Raw genomic sequence first — 22,500 nt, forward strand, 5'->3', positions numbered from 1 at the left:
TTCAAGGGCTCAAGGACCCAATTCAGACATTCCATTTCAGTGAATGGGGCAGCATTGACCAGGCTGTCCATGTGTCTGACTTAATTTGAACGTAAAAAAGAAGAACATTACAGTGATTAAGATTTAGAAGGCACTTTTATCCAAAGCAAATGGGATTTTCAGACAGCACGCATCGATCTCAGGCTGACCATTTCTTAAGCGGAGACGCTCCATTTAACAAGGAAAAGTATGTAGCGAGTCTCGAAGACTTTGTTTTTTTGAAAATATCAACGTGTCATGATTTCAGTTAATGACGTTCTCCATACACTGCAGCACTGTGACAAACCATTATTCCACTGAGTGTCTCTGCAGACTTCAAATCGGACCATGATGGACTTGAAATAAATGGGAAACAAGTGGCGTGTGTGTGTGTGTGTGTGTGTGTGTGTGTGTGTGTGTGTATGTATGTACTATGTGTGTGTGAAATAGTGAAAATGTGAAGTTTTGAAGTCAGTCAATTTTCGGTATGGTAAGCTGCCTGGTACTGCTAGCCTAAAAGTCACTGGCAATATTGCTGATGCTCAAAAGTAACAGTAACAATGCTGTAGTATTTTGAAAAGGTGTCAATTGTTTTTTGATGCTATTTGACTAAACTGACTCTGTTTGTGTAGGAACTCAGATTTGAAACATGGTCCGCACAAAAAAAAAAAAAAATACTGTTAAAGACTAAATTCAGCACACATCTCCCTTGAGCCTAACGTCCTATACCTAAATTGTTCAGTATAAACATGTGTGCTTATACACCCATACCTGCTGGTAACAAGTGGGGCAATTAGATTATATAAATATTACAAAGATAATGAATCCTATTAAAAAAATGATGTGAAGCCATAAGGCATAAGGCTGAGACAGAAGGGGTGAGAGACAGAAAGAAATAAAAAAATGAATAGAGGAAAACGAAGGAGCAAGAAAAGAAGAGAGACAAAAAGACAGAGCGAGGGTGAAAAAATCATTCCCAAGGTCATAGTCGTTGTAAGAGCAGAAAGTAGGCCTTTGAGGATCACCTCCTAAAATACACAGCCCATTAATAGGGCACCGCCATCGTCACACTCTCCCCGCAGACCTCTGCAACCTCTCAGACACGGGCCTCCATCATCATCAGCACACACACACACACACACACACACACACACACACACACACACACACACACACACACACACACACACACACACACACACACACACACACACACACACACACACACACACACACACACACACACACACACACACACACACACACACACACACACACACACACACACACACACACACACACACACACACACGCACGCACGCCACGCTTCAGCACGGACCCAGAGGGGCAAAGAGTGGGTCTGACTCTCTGACGGAAGAAAGAAAGTAAAGAGGGGAGGCCCTCTTTCAGCAAATCCCTAAGGCATGGGGAGGAGAGAGGGAAACAGAGAGAGTGAGAGAAGAGACAGAGAGAGAGAGAGAGAGAGAGAGAGGCAGAACATCCTGAGGGTTGCTTGGGGATGGAGAAGATAAATCTCTACAAAGAGAAAGAAGCTCTATGCGCTTTACTATGACAGTTCGTGTTTGGAAAAATGCCCAGATCCGTTCTTTGGGCACCACGGATGTCTATCAAATGCATCTGCGCATAGCTCATCATCATCTTGCTTTCCCCCTTGTTCTGTGATTGGTCCCCTAGCTGAGGCAAAAATTAGGGCGGTATAGTTTCCAGGCTGCCTTAGCAGGCTGAATCAAATTGCGCACAAGGCAGCATGGGAACACCCAGGCTAAGGATACACAGCAGTGCCTTAAAGCATCACTAAAGAGTTTTTCGTACCTTAAAATAATGTTTCCAAAATCATATCAGCGGTTCATCAACTGGTAACAGGGTGAACGGCACTTCTGCTTTCACTTCGCGGCCCTCTATCGGCTATAACCGCACTATGTAACTTTACCAGGTGGGGTAGTGTATCTGTAGTTTGATGAAATGAGACATCAGAAACTACAAATTTGACTTAATTCGATGTCGCAATATATCATACTTTCATTAAAATCATGCAACATATTCTGCTTTGTCTGTTATTTGCTGGATAAACAAATAGCGTGTGTGCGACAGAGGAAAAGTGCTTTAGTGTTGCCTTAAAGCTTGCGGATAGTGCTAGTAGCAGCCCAGGGAAGTGCTACTACTACAGTAGTGCCTTAAAGGTTATGGGGAGACACAGGAGGTAAAGATTAGGGTTTGAATATTATTACTATGACTGGTGATGAGGCAAGTTCTGCGAATGTGTATACTGTGCGTGTGTGTGTGTGTGTGTGTGTGTGTGTGTGTGTGTGTGTTCCAGGGAATCGGAGAACGTGGGAATTTCTGCAAGATCACATGACTTGAGCTGAGCCTTGACAACCCAATGGGAGTAACACTACAGTAGGTGTGTAACCACTAACACAAACTGACACACACACACACACACACACATATACACACCAATGTCTTCAGGCTAGTAGCTGTTCATTCATCCACTCCACAATAGAAGTGCCTTTTCCTTAAGCCCCTTTTCAAAGGTCTACGCCTTTGACTTGACTGCTGAGTGGATCAGGGTTCTCTTTTCTCTCCTACAATCTTCAACCCCCCCCCCACACACACACACACCACCACCACCATCACCACCACCACCTCCTCCTCTACCTCCTCTTCCTCCTCCTCCTCCTCCACCCACCTATCTCCACCCTCCGCCCCACTACTTTCCATCTTCTATCACACACCACCTGTTTCACATTCAAAGAGAATATTCAGCGCGTAATCTGCCGGCGACAAAGCCCCTGGCTGAATCCAGATTCTCACAAGACCATGAGAACAAGAGCGTGTGAGAGACAGACAGACAGACAGACAGGCAGGCAGGAAGGGACTGAGGAATATGGAGTGAAAGGGAATGGTGAAGAGGTGTGTGTGTGTGTGTGTGAGCCTGTGAGTGAGCGAGAGAGTGACAGAAAATCCCATTGTGAATGCAGCCAAGAGCACAATGGCGAAGTGGAGGATCTCATTACACACACGTATGGCTGCAAATGGGGAGGGAACACACACACACACACACACACACACACACACACACACACACACACACACACACACACACACACACACACACACACACACACACACACACACACACACACACACACACACACACACACACACACACACACACACACACACACACACACACACACACACACACACACACACACACACACACACGGCTGCAAACGGGGAGGGAACACACACACACACACACACACACACACACACGGCTGCAAACGGAGAGGGAGGGCAACAGAGCCAATCCTGTATTTGTTCAAAGGAGAGGCGGAACAAAGGAGCTTTTCTCCACCGCTCTCTACCTCTCTCTCTTTCTTTCACTCTCTCCATCGCTCCTTCTTGCTCCCTTTCCCTCCTCTCTCTCTCTCTCTCTCTCTCTCTCTCTCTCTCTCTCTCTCTTCAGCACAAATATATTAGCAGCCATCCCAAGATGGGAAATCACAATTAGGTTCACAATCAAAGTAGTTTTCTTAGCGTGGCTAAGTATTGTCACGGCTGAAAAAGCCACAGTCATTCCCTGTGTATTGTGCATAAGGACGGTGTTTAAAAGAAACAAAACCATATTTATACCATATTATTTATCATTAACAGGCCCTGTGTATTAAAGCAACACTAAAGAGTTTTTCAAAATCATTTCAGTGGTTCATCAACTCATACCAGGGTGAACGGCACTTTTGCGTTTGCGGCATAAGAACATATAAATTTGACTTGCTTCCATGCAGCAATACATCATACTTCCATAAAATCATGCAACATACTCTACTTTGTCTGTGGACATTGTTATTTGTTGGATAAACAAATAGTGTGAGTGGGACAGAGGAAAAGTGCTTTAGTGTAGCTCTAACCTCATAGCTGAAGAAATGTTGCAAAATCAATGTATAAGTTGTGGCTAATAGTTGGGAAAATATGGTAGACAGTCTCATCTTAAGAATGATCAGCAAGACATAATTAATAAGAGTGACAATTGTCATAGATAGTTTATTATAGAAGGTCAAGGTACAACTAAAGGCCTATTCGGACGGGATTAGTTTTATGGGGTGACATCAGGTAAAGTAATAATTACCAGGTAATGTAGTCCCGTCCGGACGCGCCATGTCAGTAAACATAACGGAGTATGTCGGTGACATTTACAGACACTTTTACCTTCCGTAAAACGGTCCGGAGAAATTACCTTAGGTAATATTAATCCCGTGCGAACGCGACCCTCTGTAAAGAGATGTCTGTAATATTTCGTCACATCCTGATTTGAAAACAATTCCACCATAGTCTGAATGAAAACATAACATGCTGTGCAGCTCCTAATAGGACGTTAGCTAGTTTGCCTAATAGCTTGATATTGTTAGCCATTTCAAACTACTTATGGCATAACATTAAGCTAACGTTTGCTAGTTTAACCAACTTGTGTAGTCTTTCAAATCTGAAAATGCCGCACGTACCTGACGCAAAGTATCACGTGCACGGCGACGAAGATGTGACGGCAGAACGTAAACGTAGTTACTCCTCCCATGTCAGGTAAAATGACAGAGATGTCTAGTCCCGTCCGAATTGGACATTTATATTACAGAGGTCATATGATAAACCGGCATTACTCTACGTCCCCCCATAAAACTAATCCCGTCCGAATAGGCCTTAAGGGTCTTCAATCCAAAGGTCATGAGGATATAGAGTATTCACGGACGATGCATTACTGGACTGGAGGACAAAAGTAAATAGCTAAATGGCAACGTCAATGTAATGTGAATGTAACTCACTTCAGGACCCGGAGCAACACACACGGATGTCAAAGGTCAACATCAACAGAGGCACTATGGTGCAGAAAGACTCACTTAGTCCAACTGGGTGGCTATCTCTACTGTAATCTCACTCACAATGCTAAAGAGTCTAACATCAGGCTCTAGAATACCTGACCACGAGCGAGACCTAAGGTGCATTCAAAATCGCAAACATAGGTGAACATTTGCAAACGTTTGCAAACGGGTTTCCGTCAGCCTTGAGTTTTCAAGCGAACGTTTGCAAACAATAACAAATGGTCGAAGGACGTGGTTCTCCACGAACATACAGTGGAACTGGAGGCAAGCTTGACGAGGGCAACAATGCAACTACCGTTAGAATGGAAGGTTCAAAGAAAACGTGTTCACTACGAATGTTCGCCACGGTTTGCCAAATTTGAACGCACCTCTAGTCTGTGATAGTTGTGTGAAGGACAGGAGCCCCTCAGGAGACTCAATGGGTGCCTCTCATTTGGTCTTATATACACCCTCCCTTCCTTCCTCGATCCTCGTCCTGATCTAGATAAAGAACGATGGGGCTGCAACAATGGGATAGTCTATCCAGTGTTAGTAATAGATCAGTGGAAACGAGCCTCGAGGACCGAGGACCAAGCATCGAGGATTGAGGAGAGAGCTTGAGAGCAACCCAATATGACCACTACCTAAGGTATGATGATGACCTAATACCACTTCCTCCTAATCCGGGACCTGCTTCCTCCTGCTGGTCTCTGCATCCATCAGAATAACTCTCTCCCCTTCTCTCTCTTTCTTGAGTGAGATCTGGGTCATTCTGTACATGCCATCATGGTGCAAAATGACCATATACTTCTGGGACGTGAGCATGCAAATGTATGCAAATTAATGCAAATTCGCCTTCTGCATCTATAATTAATCACTCTGGTAATGCACAAAGAGCGTATACAACAGAAGCCACGTTCCTATAACATGCTATCCCAAAGGTGTGCTGTAATTCAGCAAACAAAGGTCACTGTACTGTATGTTCGTGAATGTTTTCGCACACACACACACACACACACACACACACACACACACACACACACACACACACACTGAGTGATGGACACAGAAGTGCCTGAGGACTAAGGGTTATCGTTTTTAAAATCAAACAGTTTGGGGAGTGCAGTGGCACAACTGGCTATGCCACCCATACAAGAGTCGGTTTATAAAGCGAGACGATTCATATGAGGGTAAATTCTGGTTTCATTGTGACGCAACTGCCACTCCCATTTAGGAGGCAAACGGGAGCATTGCTATGATGGAAATAAACCTGTTATCAATGGCACCTGCTTCTGCTGATTCTACACCGCTAAACCGATTATCTCATCACTGAAGTGGGTGCCATTTCATTCCATTGAAAAACCCCTATGATTCGTCTTAGTAACTATACGATCTTTGCCCATACCATAACCCGAGGGCATGTCCGACTCAAGGTCAAGTCCCACCATCTCGGGTCATTTCGCGATCCCGTCCCGTCCCGTCCCGTCTCTCTCCCTCACTCGCTTCCTGTCAGTCTCTTCTCCATCCCATCGGATTAAAGGCATAAAAAGGCCAAAGAAATTACAACAACAAAAATGTCTTAAAATGTTTCACAAATCAATGTTCAACATTTTCGAAGTAATGAAAACATGTTCACCATTTATTTGGATAAACAAATTTGAATGCACCTCGAATTTGAACGATATGCCGATCGACTCCCGCCCAGATTCTCACCAGATCACCACCATCACTGCACCAGAGCCGGCATCTATCTGAGACTAAGATTAATTGGCGACAGGGTTTAGCATCTATGTGAATTAAGGGATTAAGTGTCGGCCATCCAAAAACGAAGATGCAGGCTAGCGGTATATACAACACCCCTACCATGTGCTGCCCTGCGTTATCCATTTAACACAAGTTGACGGGATTAACACATGCCACCCTAATTCTGATGCAAGTGGAAGCTTCAACACGGAGACTAACTGTTTACATTACGCTTTTTCTTTAAGAGTGTGTGTGTGTGTGTGCGTGTGTGTGCGTGTGCGTGTGCGTGTGCGTGTGTGTGTTTTTAATGGACTCGGGGGTCATGGTGCGTACAGCTGTCGTTCAGTGCTGGTAGAGGCGAGGCCAACGTGTGTTGTTTACACAGCTCTAATTAAAAGAGTGCATTAGTGTAAATGAAAAGCAACTGTGGACTTCCCAGGGGCCCAGGGAGCGAGAGAGGGGAATGTGTGTGTGTGTGTGTGTGTGTGTGTGCGTGCCTGTGTCTGTCTGTGTTAGTGTGTGTGTGTGTGTGTGTGTGTGTGTGTGTGTGTGTGTGTGTGTGTGTGTGTGTGTGTGTGTGTGTGTGTGTGTGTGTGTGTGTGTGTGTGAATGAAAGTGTTGAACTGAAAGAGTTTCAGAAGCAGTATTTCAAGACGTTCAAAAGAGAAAAGAGTTCAAAAGACAAGAGTTTCTGGAAATTGAATGATATGGAAAGAAAGAAGGAGAGACAGAGAGAAAGAAAGAGAGAAAGAAAGGGATGACAGAACTTAGCACTACTGACAAAGCTTGGAGCATGATAAAAAGCTCCTCCATCTCGTCAGATTTTCCTGGCCTTGTGTTGCTGCCTTGTCTGCATCTCAACACAATCTTATATCTAAAATGGCATGAAGAAACGCGCACGCGCACGCGCACGCGCACGCGCACGCGCACGCACACGCACACGCACACGCACACGCACACACACACAGAAACACACAGACACGCACGCACACGCACGCACACACACACACACACACACAGAGAGAGAGAGAAGTGCTGCGCTGACAGAAGCTGATACGAGACAGAGCGGTTCCCTGTGGAACAGCTGAGGCGACTAAAGCGTTCCCCGGAGAACCGATGCTAAAGAACTTGAAAATAAAATTCACTGCTCTACTTAAAAGGGAAACTAGATGCGTTGGTGTTGCTTTTATTACTTACAGCACATTCTGATTCTTGCCTAATTAATTAGGTCTCTAGTTTGTTTCTGAGTTGTACTTTAAAATACCAGTCAAATTTATTCTACACCCTAGATTAGCCTATTTTTAATTGTCAGTGTCTGTTTGGTGAGCATTTCTCCAGTCCCTTCAGTCGGTTCTGTTCTGCGACATCTATGAGCAATATGGGTCATTCAAGGTCAAATCACATCAGGCAACAACAAAAAAACAGGAAAATCGTTGCTGAACTATTTCAGATATTGCTCAGAGTTTGTCAACATAATGTTTAGGTCTCAACGCAAAGCTGCAAAAGAGTTTTGTTCGATTCCAATGTTTCCGTAATTCTTACAATATAAATCCCTCGGGAGCCATGTTTGGGAAATTGAGGTCTTTATAAAAACAAACCTATTCTCAGTATGACTCAGCCATCAAGAGTTTGCATTGCATCGATTTTATGGAAAGGCCATAGAAATAAGTGTGAAAGAGTGATATTGAGGCACATGGCAAGAGTCAGTATTTTGTCTATAAGTACAACAGTTTCAAAGTAATTTCTAGGGCTGAAATACATGAAGACACATATTTTAACTGGGGGGAAGCATCTGGAGGGCTGCAGTATTTAGAGTTATATTTGTGATAAGGTGCTCTTTGGCAAAAACACGGAAATCTCAAAAAACAAGCAGGACGACAAAGCACTCTTCTTAGGAATAAAACTTTAATAAATAGCTTTAATAAATAATCTAGTTCATATGGAAATGCATAAAATAACATGAACTAACATATGTATTAAACATAAAACATAAAAACATAAAACATATTTTAACAGGCCTTGGTTTTAGGAACCATCCATACCTAATCTGAGACGGTGCAACAACAACTATCCTTCCTGTTGCATCTTGTAGATCCTATCCAAAGGTCATCTCACTAATCTGGATCCCTATATCTTATTGTGACATTCAGATATTGTCATACAAATATATTGTGATACAAATATATTGTGAATAATCTTAAAGGAAGACCAAGTGCAGTAGTCAAAATATAAAAATGCTTCTAGACCTGAAAAGATTAAAAAATCATGGTTCACATTACTTTTCAAAAGTACCCCCTGCACATTGGGGAATGTCACCATTTCAATGTCCCATCAGAATTCTTTTTTCCACCCCCAGAAGATTCTTATTTGTCAAACTACTTCCTGCACCTTTGACATCCTGCCTACAAGCTAAATAAGGCCGCATCAGTCAAGATTCCTCCGAGTGTCCATCGAGCGTTCTCATCGAGCGCATCTCAAAGTCACCTTCCCCCTTCTCGTCACAACCCCTCCCTGCTACCGCAACTCTCCCTCGCGACGGCCTCCCCAGCTCGGCGGGACGCCGGGTCGGCCATCTTGATGGACACGCTCATCTACAGATGGACAGATGGAGATAAATGACAAAGGCGGAACTGGGAGAGTGGGATTCAGAGAGAGGTATGCTTCAGAGGAAGAGATATGGAGAGAGAGAGACACCGAGAACAGGAAAGAGAGGGAGGGAGAGATAGAGGTAAAAAGAGAGAGAGAGAGTGTGGGAGAGATGGAGGGAGAGAGATAAGAGGTAAAGAGAGAGAGAGAGAGAGAGAGAGGGAGAGATGGAGGGAGAAAGATAGAGGTAAAGAGAGAAAGATAGAGAGGTGGAGGGATATAGAGGTAGAGGGAGAGAGACAGCGGGAAAGAGATAGATAGCGAGAGAGGAAGAGAGGAAGAGCACAAGATGGCTCAGTGCATTGAGGCCACTTCAGTGAGACTGAAGTGGCCTCTTCAAAGGGAGTTTACCCTTTCATTCATAAGCATTGAGTGGTTCCGGGGGTCAAGTTGCTTGGTGGGTTTGTTTGGCAAAGTGTGAATCTCACAACAACGCCAGTTCCCAGAAAGAAAAGAGAACGCACACAGTTTATCTGGCATCGGTGAATTTGAGGAGGTGTCGCTTCTTCCCATCTCTTCCTCTCTTTTTATTTCTCTCTCCATCTCTCTCTCCCTCGCTCTCTAAATCTCTATTCAAACCAATTCAAGGAAGGATTACCGGCATAACAGCATTTTGAGCGCCAGATCGTCTCAGACTCAGATCTAACAAAGGACTGAAATAAATAATAACTCCACAGATACAAAACATCAGTGTGTTTATGTTATACAAGTGGATACCACCGGCATTCTGCAACAGCACTCTGTGCGTGAGTGACTGAGCGAGTGTGTGTATATCTGTCTGTGTGTCTGTGTGCGTGTGTGTGTGTGTGTGTGTGTGTGTTTAAGCTGCCTGTAAAGACATGTCTCAGCGTTCTTCCTGGTCGTGTCAGTTGACACAAAACTGGAAACTGGAAGTGCGGTTGGGGGTTAATTAAGGTGAGAACAAAAGGAGAAAGAGAGAGAGAGAGAGAGAGAGAGAGAGAAACTGCAGATTCAGACTGCTCCAAAACATACAACAAATCTCACATATAAGTGAAAGCAGTGGCAGGCAGCGAAGGACACATAAATACAAAGATTGTGTGTGTGTGTGTGTGTGTGTGTGTGTGTGTGTGTGTGTGTTCTTGTGTGTGTGTGTGTGTTTGTGTGTGTGTGTGTGTGTAGACATTACTGTAGCACCAATTCTGTTCATGTAGAAGGGACTTGCAGTAACCTACCTGTCTCTCCTGGATGTTTTTAGTTTGAGGCTGTAATATTTGTGGATGTTATTTTTTTGCCGGGGACATATCCAAATGCGCTTGTTTACTTGCTCTCTCTCTCTCACACACACACACACACACAGAGTTTCTCCCTCTCCCTCTTAAACACCCCCCCCCCCCCACGCCGCCGCCGCCGCCACCTCTCACTCACTCAGTGCAACTGTCTCTCAGCTCATCTTGCTGGCTCGAATGAGCAATCGATCTGATAGCCGTCCGGAGTGACAGGGGATAGAAGCCCCGGCCATTTCTCTCTCCCTCCATCCCTCCCTTTCCCTCTATCACCCTCCCTCCCTCTCCGGTGAAGGTGTTCGACCCCAAATAAATAAATAGAAATCATAAATAAAATGGATTAATGTGTGCCGCAGTGAGCAAAATCGAAGGGCCTATCCAAAACCACTCCGTACAAAAAAATCTGCTTCAAGGCTCACTGCATCAAGGTGTTGAAAGACTGTGCTCAGCACCAGACCTCAACACACACTCACACACTCGCTCTAAGGCCATGCTCAGCACCAGACCTCAACACACACTCACACACTCGCTCTAAGGCCATGCTCAACACCAGACCTCAACACACACTCACACACTTGCTCTAAGGCCATGCTCAGCACCAGACCTCAACACACACACTCACACACTCGCTCTAAGGCCATGCTCAGCACCAGACCTCAACACACACACTCACACACTCGCTCTAAGGCCATGCTCAGCACCAGACCTCAACACACACACTCACACACTCGCTCTAAGGCCATGCTCAGCACCAGACCTCAACACACACACTCACACACTCGCTCTAAGGCCATGCTCAACACCAGACCTCAACACACACACTCACACACTCGCTCTAAGGCCATGCCCGTTCATGTCTGTTACAGCAGAGCAGGGCATGGACATGGAGATCCCGTAGTCTCCGATACAAGGCCATGGCATCAGCAGATATAAACTAGCCTCGCTGCCTCTGCAATACAGACTGAGACACACACACACACGCATGCATGCACACGCACACACACACACACACACATTTACACACATGCACTTGTCATCAAGGCCCTGTGGAGGAGAGGAACGATAGCACAAGCTCATATACACACACACACACACACACCACTTTCCAACCCAAGTGGAAAAAAAAAGATGAATAATGGATGTGTGCTTCCTGGCAGTTCCACAATTTGATCTCTGACCAGACAGTTGTGTTGCTCCCCACGGTGCCAAACCCACCCATTCCACCCACACACACACCCACCCACCCACCCACACACACACACACACTTCACTGACTCCCTTTCCATCCCCCTCACACCCCCACCACGCCAAGCCCTGTAGCCACCGCCTTATTGCCACCATCCCTAACTGATGCCCTGCAAAAGCAGCAATCCACACGCTCCTCGTGTACCCTCTCACGCTCCATTTACCGGGCTGACAGGCCACTGCGACACAAAGCGGAGATGGCAGTTGTTCCAGACAGCCAAAAAAAAAAAAAAGCCTCAACCTCTTCCTTTCAACCAACCAACCTCTACCCCAGATTTGACATCGTGACAAATTAGAGGGGAGGAAATCAAGTTTTAGGACTCACTCACCCGCTCCCGTTACACATTTAGCTTAATTAAAACACCTGAGACAATTCGCATCATTTTGGCGGGAGTGACGGATGAAGAGGCGTCTGCATGGGCAGAGAGATGAGGCGAGGGGCTCGAGCCAGTGATTTACCGCCTTGTTTTGACAGACAGCGCGCGACGGACCTGAGGCAGGAATTCAATCTCGGCCACCTCATCACTCTGATTCATCGCCGAGACAGCCGATACAAATCGAAAATCAACACCGACTGTGTTCATTTCACAAATAAATTACTTCTTGACGGTAAAGTGCGTGCATATTTACTTTCAAAACAATGCAAAAAATGTATCATCCTCCACTGCCAACGTTAGCCTACACACACACACACACACACACACACACACACAGACACGGACATTTCTACTGGCACTGTATTTTCCTGTTCACTGATAAAGTGACAAACAGTGCTTTAAGTGCATCTTGGGCGCAGCACAGCAGTAGCGCCTCAAAACCAAGGGACCACAAGGGAGAGAGAAAGGGGGAGGGGGAGAGAGAGAGAGACTCGATGCGCAACAGTGCAGCTCTTGTTAACACCCTTCCTCCTGAGCGGCTCGGCCTTGAGATGCTCTTGGTGAATATTACCTTTCTTTGTCAAGTGGCCAGTCATCCATGCAGCCCGGTCAAAAGCCATCGGAACACCATCTCATAACCGTTTAAGCACTAAAAGAAGAGTATGCGCCTGGACATCTCAATACAACAGCACAACTTATTTACATCACGCTGTGCATGTGCGTGCATGCGTGCGAGCGTGCGCGTTTGTAACCTACGTTGATCCCTCGGAAGAGACGAGCGGCTCACTATGACAGCAAAGGGCCATAGGCCAAATTACCATGAACATTTAGATTGTGTTCCACAGAATGCAGCACTCATTACTTTGCCTTCACAGACAGCAGTTGAGAGGGTTTTTTTTATATAATTATTTTACAACTCTTGAGCATCAAGATGCACTTACTGGACTCATTATTCTCTAGTCCTAGACTTGACATTCGTTGAATGTTAAATAACATCACAAAGACTTTTGGTGGACCAAATTAAAGGCTGTGACAGGCCTATAATTAAGATCGCACCCCTCTCTTTTCAAGATGTAACTTCATTCAATGCGATTCCCAACGCGCCTGCGTTGCCTATAATAATAGCCAGCCTCTGAATAACTGATTGACATTTCTTTGTTGGCCAGTGTCAGTCTAACTTCTGAGAGACACAGAAATGCGAAGAAAATAGATGTTAGAGAAAAATGTGTGAGTGCAGACCAAGCTTGTGTGTTATTCTGCCACAAGACTGAATCTCAGCATTAGGCAAGGAATGTAATTAAAGGCTAAAGGTATATCCTTTACTAATGTGTTTGGCTAGGTAAGTACAACGGATTTACAAAACAAGTGCAGCCAGCACGTGGAAAATGTGGTTTCAATATACAACTCATAACAGTTTCGAGTGTCAAAACCTTGAGCTATGGAAGAAAAACGTGTCAAGTCACATTCACAAAATTGTGAACGTCAGACAGTAGCCTAACCTAAAGGCAGGAGAGCGACATGAAACACAGAATGACTTTGGCAGTTGCTATATTTACATTTCTATTCCTCTTGTGGATGTTTTTTATAGAGAGTGTCTTAGGAGATATGAGTACATTGCAGACGGACAAACAGCAAACTTTCTGAAGCAACAGACAACAACAGCGTCTCCAAACAGTCGACACAACCAAGACGATAGCCTATTCCCACACCAAAACACCACTCAATGTAAAGTCAGTTGGTCTACAAATGCACTACTAGGCAATGTCCAATAACGTTATAATGTAACCGAATTCATTTCACCTATCTCCATTCGCCTCATATGCTCGCTCGCATGCCACATAGCAAGTGAAGTCATGCCAGTTGGTCTGGCTACAGGCTACCTTTCAAACACAACGAATATCGGTGCCACTGCCGCGGCACAAATCAACGCATTCACTCACCGCTTCCTTGTTGCTAAACAGTCCACCAGAACGTCCACGGCACATGAGCCGAGGTAAGATGACGCAATTTATAACTACAACTTTGAGATGCTGCTCGAACGCATCCTGTGCTTCTCCGCCATCTTCATTCTCCGATGGTCAGCCGCCGCTGATAGGCGCCTACCAAGTACGCCCGAAGTATAGAGCTCCCCAGTCCCGCCCCTCCTCCGAGAGAGGTGCTTGTCCGGAAGTAAAATTCTCATTCATTTCTCCCATTGACTTCTGGAAAAATTCGGATATAAAGAGTTTTAGACCATGCCTTAGGCTAACCAGCTACGATGTGACTCATAAGCATATAACTTATAATTTCGAGTGAAAAAATGAACAGAAAATGTAAAAAAAGCGAAAGGTACAAGACTGTGTACATATCTTAAATTCCGAGATAGAGAACTCAAATCCCAGGATGCTTTGCAAACGTACACACATTTCCAACATTTGCAGCCTAAAGATAGTTTAACATGGTTCCATATTAATCTGAGAAAAGAAGATGATTACTTCCTACCGTTTCCATTGAGTAAATTCAACCTTCAAGATGAGAAAACCGTTATTTTTCGGAAGACCACACATCGGTCCTGATCAGCCCTGCAGCCATTTTAAGTTTAGAAGTTCCAGCGAGACGAAGCTGGACGATAGGCGCGGGAAAAGCTGAGTACAGTTTGTTTGGCATTGCCATGGCAACGGCGATCTCTACCAATCAAAGGCTCTGCTTTCACCAGTTTTACACGTTAGGGTGTCGGGTAGTGTAGTACTCTCTCGTTAAATCGTGAATAAAGCATTGTTTTCTCAAAACAAGGTTGATGCCCCCATTAACTTTTGACATCTATATGAGCAGGTATAATCGCTTAGTCACATCGTAGCTGGTTTTATGTCTACCATGGACGGTTACGATGTTATGGCTTATTCTCCAATTGTCAATGGAGAAATTGTATTGGATTTTTACTTCCGGACTAGGCTCTGGGCGGGACTGGGGAGCTCTATGGGAGGGACCCTCAAACGCCGCCCTGGCTTCAAGTCCGCCTCTTTTTTGTTTGTTTACCTTCTCACCGTCTCAGCTGTTTTAGGCTGACGGGTCGGGCGCACACCTACACATGACGTATATAGGTGACCCTTATAATTTGATAGCCTGATTAGGCCTACCATCGACTTTCAAAGGCTCTGCGAGACTTTAGTCTGACCAACAGCCTGTGCTAAAACGGTTTCTTGCAAGCGCTGGTTGACCCGCCTCCTTTCAGTGCCTCGATTTGCTACTGGTAGATGTCAGAAAGCGGTTTGCCGAGTTTAAACCAATAACAACACTCTTTCCTCTGCCTTGAACCGCCTTGAACACGCCTCTACCCAGAGCCGTTGGAGCTGCTCAAAGTTGATTGGTTCTCGACCAAAGGGGGCAGTTCCGCGGATTTCGGGAACTCAGAAATCCTTCTCAATGAGCAGTTGACCAGACCAGCAGCAAAAGCCTGAAGGCGTTGCGTCACTGGGAGGGCGTGCCAGGCTAATAATTTGATAGATTGCATGCAACGTTGGCTACACCTGCCGGTATGCAGGACGCTGGACTTGATAGGTTCCCCCGAAATGAAGACATCGGCTAGGCTAGGAGTATTATTCTGAATGAACACTAGTCTAGCTCTTGATCTAGGAAAAAAGGAAAAAATCCTTATAGGTTATACCGGTAGGCTATATTATTAAGGGAAAATCACGTCAATCATTTGTTTCAGAGATGAAAAAAATATTGCGGGAGCAGATTGGAATCCCCTTCTTGCAACAATATCGCCATCTCCCGTTATGAAACAATCCTTCAGTTGCAGGTGTATTGCACACCTCAAACACACCGTGCTCGGGTGTAGGCCTACTCCGCTCGGTGCCCACAGGTATAATTATTTGTTTTAAACAAAGTAAACTTCAGTTTGATGGAACACAACGACAAAGCCAAATGCGTCACGAGAATTCATTTATTTTGGCACTTAATCTCACATGGAAATACTGATAGCATTTTATTTTTACCGTTTCATTATCAGATCCTGTCAGAATTATGGCATGAAACATCAAACACCACAAACGACCAGACAAATTAATGCATGACATGCAATTCTTTCCTCCGTCATCCATCCATCCATCCATAAGCGTCCGCCTCGGTTCACTCATTCCATTCCTCAGTTCAACCTTTTCACGAAATGAAGAACTCGGGTGAAGGCTTGGCCAAGAAGAGCTCTTTAGATCGAGTCCAGTGATAACAAGAGGGTTCACACGATGCAGGCACCATTAGGAAGAGGGTGGGGCGGGCGGTGGGGTAGGCTATGGAATGCATTTGAGGAAACTGGCATCTCAGATCGCATGGAATCATAGGCCTACAACTTTCGCAATGTAGGCCTATGACGTCCGCGCTGAGAGACCTCGTAAAAGACCTCTGATACGAATACAAATAGGTCTGAAAATACAAAATAAGAAGTCTTGCGGTCACACAATGGATACATCACTGCACCAGATGCACTTACAATGGAAATATTTACATAGACATTTCATTGGAATAGCCTAAAACAAGTGTTTCATTAATAATTCGCAATGGGACAAATAAACGTATTCAATGGATGGAGGAGGCATTTCGAACAAGGCTAGCCAGTGATCCGTGACAATAGCCTGCCTCCTTTGCAAATAGTCAACCTTCCCTCAAAGGTCAATGTCTTGGATGGCATAATTCTGTACATGTCACTTACTGTATCCTGTAAGACAAAGGTAATCAACAATTCAACATTTGTTCACACCAAAGGTTTTTAGCTATGCCCCGGTCAATAACACAATGTCGCCACCTAATGGCACATTCACGTACACGCAGCCTACCTACAAAGCAAACTGAACACTTGTGACCTTTTTCAAAATCATTACACATCTTAAATAAAACTTTAACAAACGCAGTCATCCTTCCATCGTTCTTGACTCCATTTCAAATTTCACAGTCTATGAAGAGATGGGCTATCCCAAACTGATAAATAGGCAATATCGACAACTTAGATGACAGAGCAAACATTTGGCACCATTTATCATGGCACTAGAGAAAAGCTATAACAAAAATAGCCACGCACCTAGTGTGATGATTCGCCCCAACAAAAAAACAATATTATTACAAGCGTCCTAGTCTGTTACGTAAAGAAATAGCTATGCACCAGAAATCTGTTCACAGACTTTACTTGGATCACGCTGTCTAGACCACAACACTACAAAAAAAAAAAAAAAAACAGTGCAAGTCTATAAGAATACTGTCGACACGCACCTAAATCCGTTGACAATCTTTCCCCTTGTCAACCCTGCGTGCCCAGATGAAATTATGCTACTGTAGTAACTTCCTAAACAAGACCATCTTTTGATACTCCCAGAACATCACTGGGAATCGAACATTGAGTTGTTAACATTGCAATAAAACACATCTTGAACTCTCGAGGATCAACCTGCAATGGCTATGATCAACCTGCAATGGCTATCCAAAGAGAATGCTAGAATGAACAAATCTTGTGTGACAAACACTGTGTAGGCCATCCGCTGTTCTGCAGGCAAAGACTCTGGGATCACTGAGTGTTGTCCAGAAAATTTGAGCCCAATGTATGGTGTATGGATAGAATAACATTACTGCATGTTCAGTATGAATGAGAACACGTACAGTGATTTGTAACAGAAGGCTTCGGCCCTAGTCATTCACCTGCTAATTTCTTGAGGAATCCACACTGCCATTCGCTACCATGCTAAAGGCTCAGACAGCGGTACACAGATGGCTTATTAAGTTACCATACATAGTTAACATGCACTGTGGAGCTCCTGACAGTAACTAAGACGTTATAATGTACAACAGACCATAGGACACGCAATAGCTCAAGACTGGGCTGGACTGAGAAAAACAAAAAATCTTGAAAGACTGCCTGAAAGATTTTTGTTGCCCTTTTTCTTTTTTTTTACATAATCAAGGAGCTGGCTTATGATGCAAGAGCCAGCCTTCGATAACTTCTGAGCAAGAGAAGAGTAGTGTAGAGTGAAGTTCAACCAGACGGTCCCAGAGTGTTATGGCGTTTTTTGTTGTTGTTGTCGTAAAGCATTTTTTCGTTGGTTTTTCGTCGTAAAAGCAGGGCTCACTGTCTCTTAATCAATACCCGGATAGTCACGCGATGGCCGGCCAGGGTAGCCAATAGGTCAGGGGTCAAGGGTCAAGGGTCAAGGGTCAGGGCCTCAGACCTGGAGCGGCGCTGTGCTGTGGGTGACCTGCTCGATCCACGGCAGGAAGCGGCTGACGCGCGCGTAGACGCCGGGCGAGGAGGGGTCGCCGCATCCGTGACCCCAGGAGATGACCCCGGTGAGGACCCAGCGCTCGCCGTCGGTCTGGCACACCAGCGGGCCGCCGCTGTCGCCTTGGCAACTGTCGGCGCGGTGGCGGTCGGAGAGGGTGCCGGCGCAGAGCATGCTGTGGCTGGTGTAGCGGTCGCCGTAGCGCTTCTTGCACTGCCCGCCGGGGAGCAGCGGGACCCACGCCTGCTGCAGGGAGCCAGGCTCCTCAGAGTCTGGACAGGAGCAGGAGAGAAGGGGGGAGGAGAGGAGAGGAGAGGAGGAGGAGTGGAGGAGAGGAGAGGAGAGGTGGGGGAGGGATTGGGGGGGAGAGGTGAGGAGAGGAGAGGAGGAGGAGAGGTGGGGAGGAGGAGAGGTGGGAGTGGAGGAGAGGAGATGTGGGGGAGGGATTGGGGGGAGAGGTGAGGAGAGGTGGGGAGGAGGAGAGGTGGGGAGGAGAGGTGGGGAGGAGAGGAGAGGAGGGGAGGGTTGGGGGGGAGAGGATGGGATGAGAGGAGGAGAGGATGGAGTGAGAGGAGGAGAGGAGAGGAAAGGGGAGGAGAGGAGAGGGGATGAAAGGAGGAGATGTGAGAGGAGAGGAGAGAAGGTGGAGGAGAGGAGGGGAGGAGATGGGAGGAGAGAAGAGAAGGCAGAGGAGTGGAGGGGAGGAGATGGGAGAGGAGATTAGAGTAGAGGAGAGGAGAGGAAAGAGAGGAGAAAATGGGATGAGAGGAGGAGAGTATACATGGGGAGAGGGGAGGAGTGAAGAGAGGAGAGAGGAGAGGGGATGAGAGGAAGGAAGGTGGGGTGAGAGGGGATGAGGAGAAGATAATGAATCATCAATATATTATCATTACTATTATTATTATTATTATTATTATTATTATTAGCAGTAGTAGTAGTAATAGTAGTAGCAGTAGTAGTAGCAATAATAATAGTGGTAATATCAGTAGTAGTAGTAGTAGCAGTAGTAATAGAAGTAATTGCAGTAGTAGTAATAGTAGTAGCAGTAGCAATAGTAATAGTGGTAATATCAGTAGTAGTAGTAGTAGTAGTAGTAATAGTAGTTGTTGTAGTAGTAGATGTAGTAGCAGTAGCCATAGTAATAGTAACAGCAGTGTTGGCATCCTCTACCTGACACGCCCCAGCCGGTGATGACGCAGGAGGCGGGTCTCTTGCCCCACTTGCTGCCCTGTGCAGGCAGGCAGGCTGCGTTGGTGTGGGGGTTAAAGGCCACGCATTTGCCCTCTGACCCCCGCAGTCTGATCAGGGCGATGTCATGCTCCCAGCTCTGCGGCGAGTACTTCCTGTGCACGATGACGTGCTCGGGCGAGAGCGTGCGCTCAAAGTCGTCCTGTTCGGTGGTGTGGTGGTCGCCAAGGCGGACCAGGTAACGCGAAGGGTCAGTGCCAAATCTGAACATGGCGACAGGGACAAATATGACCTTAATAATAATAATAATAATAATAATAATAATAATATCACCTTTCCAGTCTGGTATCTATGTTATCTTCATGATGATCAGTTTAACAGATGGGCTGTGTCTCAAACCGCCTACTGTACTTACACACTTCAAATACTTAGTTTAGGTACATACAGTAGTGCAGATATTGGGACCATACTAACCATCATAAAGTGGGCAATATGCAAGAAAGCGTTCAGTGCACATTAGCAGTGTACTGACTCAAGTATGCAATTTGAGATACAGCCCCATGGTTTATGACTACTAACATAGTCTCATACTCATTATGAAAATACAACTCACACACAAAATACAGTATCACTAATTGCTTTATACTTTTTAAGAACAAAAATACAAAATATATATTAAACTAATATAAAAGGTTAACTTCATAAATAAACTTTAGTCACTTCGTGAAATTCATGACTCATAAAGTTCATAACAGTTAAAAACAAAAACAGAAAAAAGCAGAATCCCTCATTAAAAAAAAACATTCCCCTCCATCCCCGTAGTTCCCCTTTGCCACCAGCAGGTGTCGCCACTCACTTCCTGAAGCAGTGCGCGGCAGTGAGAACCCAGCAGGAGTTGATGAGTGTGGCTCCACACAGAGGATGACTCCCCCGGGACTGGGAGCGCAGCCAGAGCGATGCCTGCCAAGGCCAGTCTCCCCTGCGGACACACACACACACACACACACACACACACACACACACACACACACACACACACACACACACATTAAACACCCCTCCGGTTTTACAGCCCAGAACCCAGCATCTCAGGGGACCGTGGGGAGGGGAGGGGGGGGACGTTTTTTGCCGTGACACGGACACTAGGTTTTCAAAAAAAAAAAAAGGCTCCTCTAAAGCAAAGCCACTGCGGGAGAAGAGCGAATGGAACGGCAGGCTGAGACTGTGACTGTGACTCAAGAAATGGGTCGATGCTGAACGAGGACGACTCTTCCAAGGACATGGGCTCGCGTGGTTTCACAAGCGTGCTTACAAAGTTAACTTTAAAAAAAAAAAAAAACTTAAAACACATCATTCAGCTGGACACTCTTTTTTTAAAATGTTGGGCGAACCTGAGGACGCCTTGTGCGAAACGCGTCGTTCGCTCTCAATAAAATGAGTAAAAGTCAGTGTGCGGTAGAGTCTTTATATTTTTTGTTATAATTACACGTTCCTGCTATCTACTGTACCTGCACCTTTTCGGGCAGTGCGTGGTGCCGGAGTGATTTTGACTCTTTTTTAAAAGTTGGGCCCTCATTTTCCTTGATGGGCACTTTGGGCAGTGTGCAAAGTAACAAGCAAAGTCCACAGAACACTGCTGAACGACTGCTAATTTACACCAGCGAAATGATCTAATCTCATTTAAAATGTGGTGAAGAATGATTACAGTCAATTTGGTGTAACGCTTTGAGCAAGTTCAGAGTCTACATACTGTACAAGGGTCAGGGTAAGGCTCCCACACAGCAAATGATAGTTTTAGTTGATGTGCGACAGAATTTTGGTCATTGTTCTTCAAACAAATTAGGGGGTTTTGTTTGAGTCTGTTTGTGTGTGTACTGGTGTGAACCCGCATGTTCTGTGTATGTCTCATTGCATGTGTCGTGTGTATGTGTGTGTATGTGAGTGCGTGCTTGTGTGTGTGTGTGTGTGTGTGCATGAGTGTGAACTAGCATGTTCTGTGTGTGTCTCACTACATGTGTTTGTGTGTGTGTGTGTGTGTGTGTGTGTGTGTGTGTGTGTGTGTGTGTGTGTGTAAGCGTCTGCCGTTACCTGAGTGAGTTGTACCCGCCGATGATCCTCTTGCTCCTCCTCTCGGCGTTGACGCGTAGTCCGCAGGTGTGTGTGCCCACCACCGCCACGTCGGCGGGCGGCTCGGGCACGTAGTCACACACCACGCCAGCGTCCTCGCCGTGCTGGCACGACCTGCTGCTCCGCGCCTTGGCAGGGCACTCGCCCAGGGACGCCTCTTTGCCCGTGCAGCGGACCCTGCCCAGGTGGAGCGGGCCCTTACCAGGGCCAAAGAATCCCATTGGACGAGCCTTGGACACGCCACTGAGGAGAGGAGAGGAGAGAGAGAGGAGGAGGAGGAGGAGGAGAGAGAGAGAGAGAGAGAGAGAGAGAGAGAGAGAGAGAGAGAGAGAGGGAGAGAGAAAAAGGGGGAGGGAGAAAGAGAGAGGAGATGGAAGAAGGAAGTAGAGATAGAGAGAGAGATGGGGAGGGAGAGGGAGAGAGAGAGATGGAGGGAGAGAGGATATGAGGGAGGGAGAGAGAGAGTGAACAACAGAAGTCAGGAGAAGAAAAGAGATAGAGAGAGACAGTGGGAATTGAGAGGGAGAAAGCCACTTTTCACTTTTTAAAACTTGAATAGAAATGGAGAAGGAGAAGGAGAGAGAGAGTCACGGAAACTGAAAAAAAGTAATACTGTAAGAGGGAAAAAGCAAGACTGAAAAGTTTGACATTTTGTGTGTGTGTGTGTGTGTGTGTGTGTGAGTGTGTGTATGTGTATGTGTATGTGTGTGTGTGTGCATCATACTCTCAAGTCTTGCCATCCCAACCATGTGTGTCCGAATCAATGAGTGTATTAGTTAGCATACTCACACAT

At 45.7% G+C, this 22,500-nt stretch overlaps 2 protein-coding genes across 2 annotated transcripts in view; both read right to left on the minus strand.

Annotated features, from left to right (window-relative positions):
- Window positions 1–14,225, minus strand: part of ndst2b (N-deacetylase/N-sulfotransferase (heparan glucosaminyl) 2b) — a 111,625-nt gene extending 97,400 nt beyond the window's left edge. Inside the window, exon 1 of the mRNA XM_062525870.1 lies at window positions 14,091–14,225. The gene's annotated coding sequence lies outside the window, so the exon portion shown is untranslated. The remainder of the gene's footprint in view (window positions 1–14,090) is intronic.
- Window positions 14,226–16,061: 1,836 nt separating this feature from the next.
- si:ch73-127m5.1 (neurotrypsin) overlaps window positions 16,062–22,500 on the minus strand; it is a 42,092-nt gene continuing 35,653 nt past the window's right edge. The window contains exons 11-14 of the mRNA XM_062526810.1: window positions 21,669–21,950; window positions 20,437–20,559; window positions 19,563–19,843; window positions 16,062–18,664 (exon numbers count right to left, since the gene is read on the minus strand). Of these exons, the coding sequence (XP_062382794.1) occupies window positions 18,336–18,664; window positions 19,563–19,843; window positions 20,437–20,559; window positions 21,669–21,950 (1,015 nt within the window). The 3' untranslated portion in view covers window positions 16,062–18,335. The remainder of the gene's footprint in view (window positions 18,665–19,562; window positions 19,844–20,436; window positions 20,560–21,668; window positions 21,951–22,500) is intronic.

The sequence above is a fragment of the Sardina pilchardus genome, chromosome 22 (genome assembly GCF_963854185.1).
Source record: "Sardina pilchardus chromosome 22, fSarPil1.1, whole genome shotgun sequence".
Classification (NCBI taxonomy): Eukaryota; Metazoa; Chordata; class Actinopteri; order Clupeiformes; family Clupeidae; genus Sardina; species Sardina pilchardus.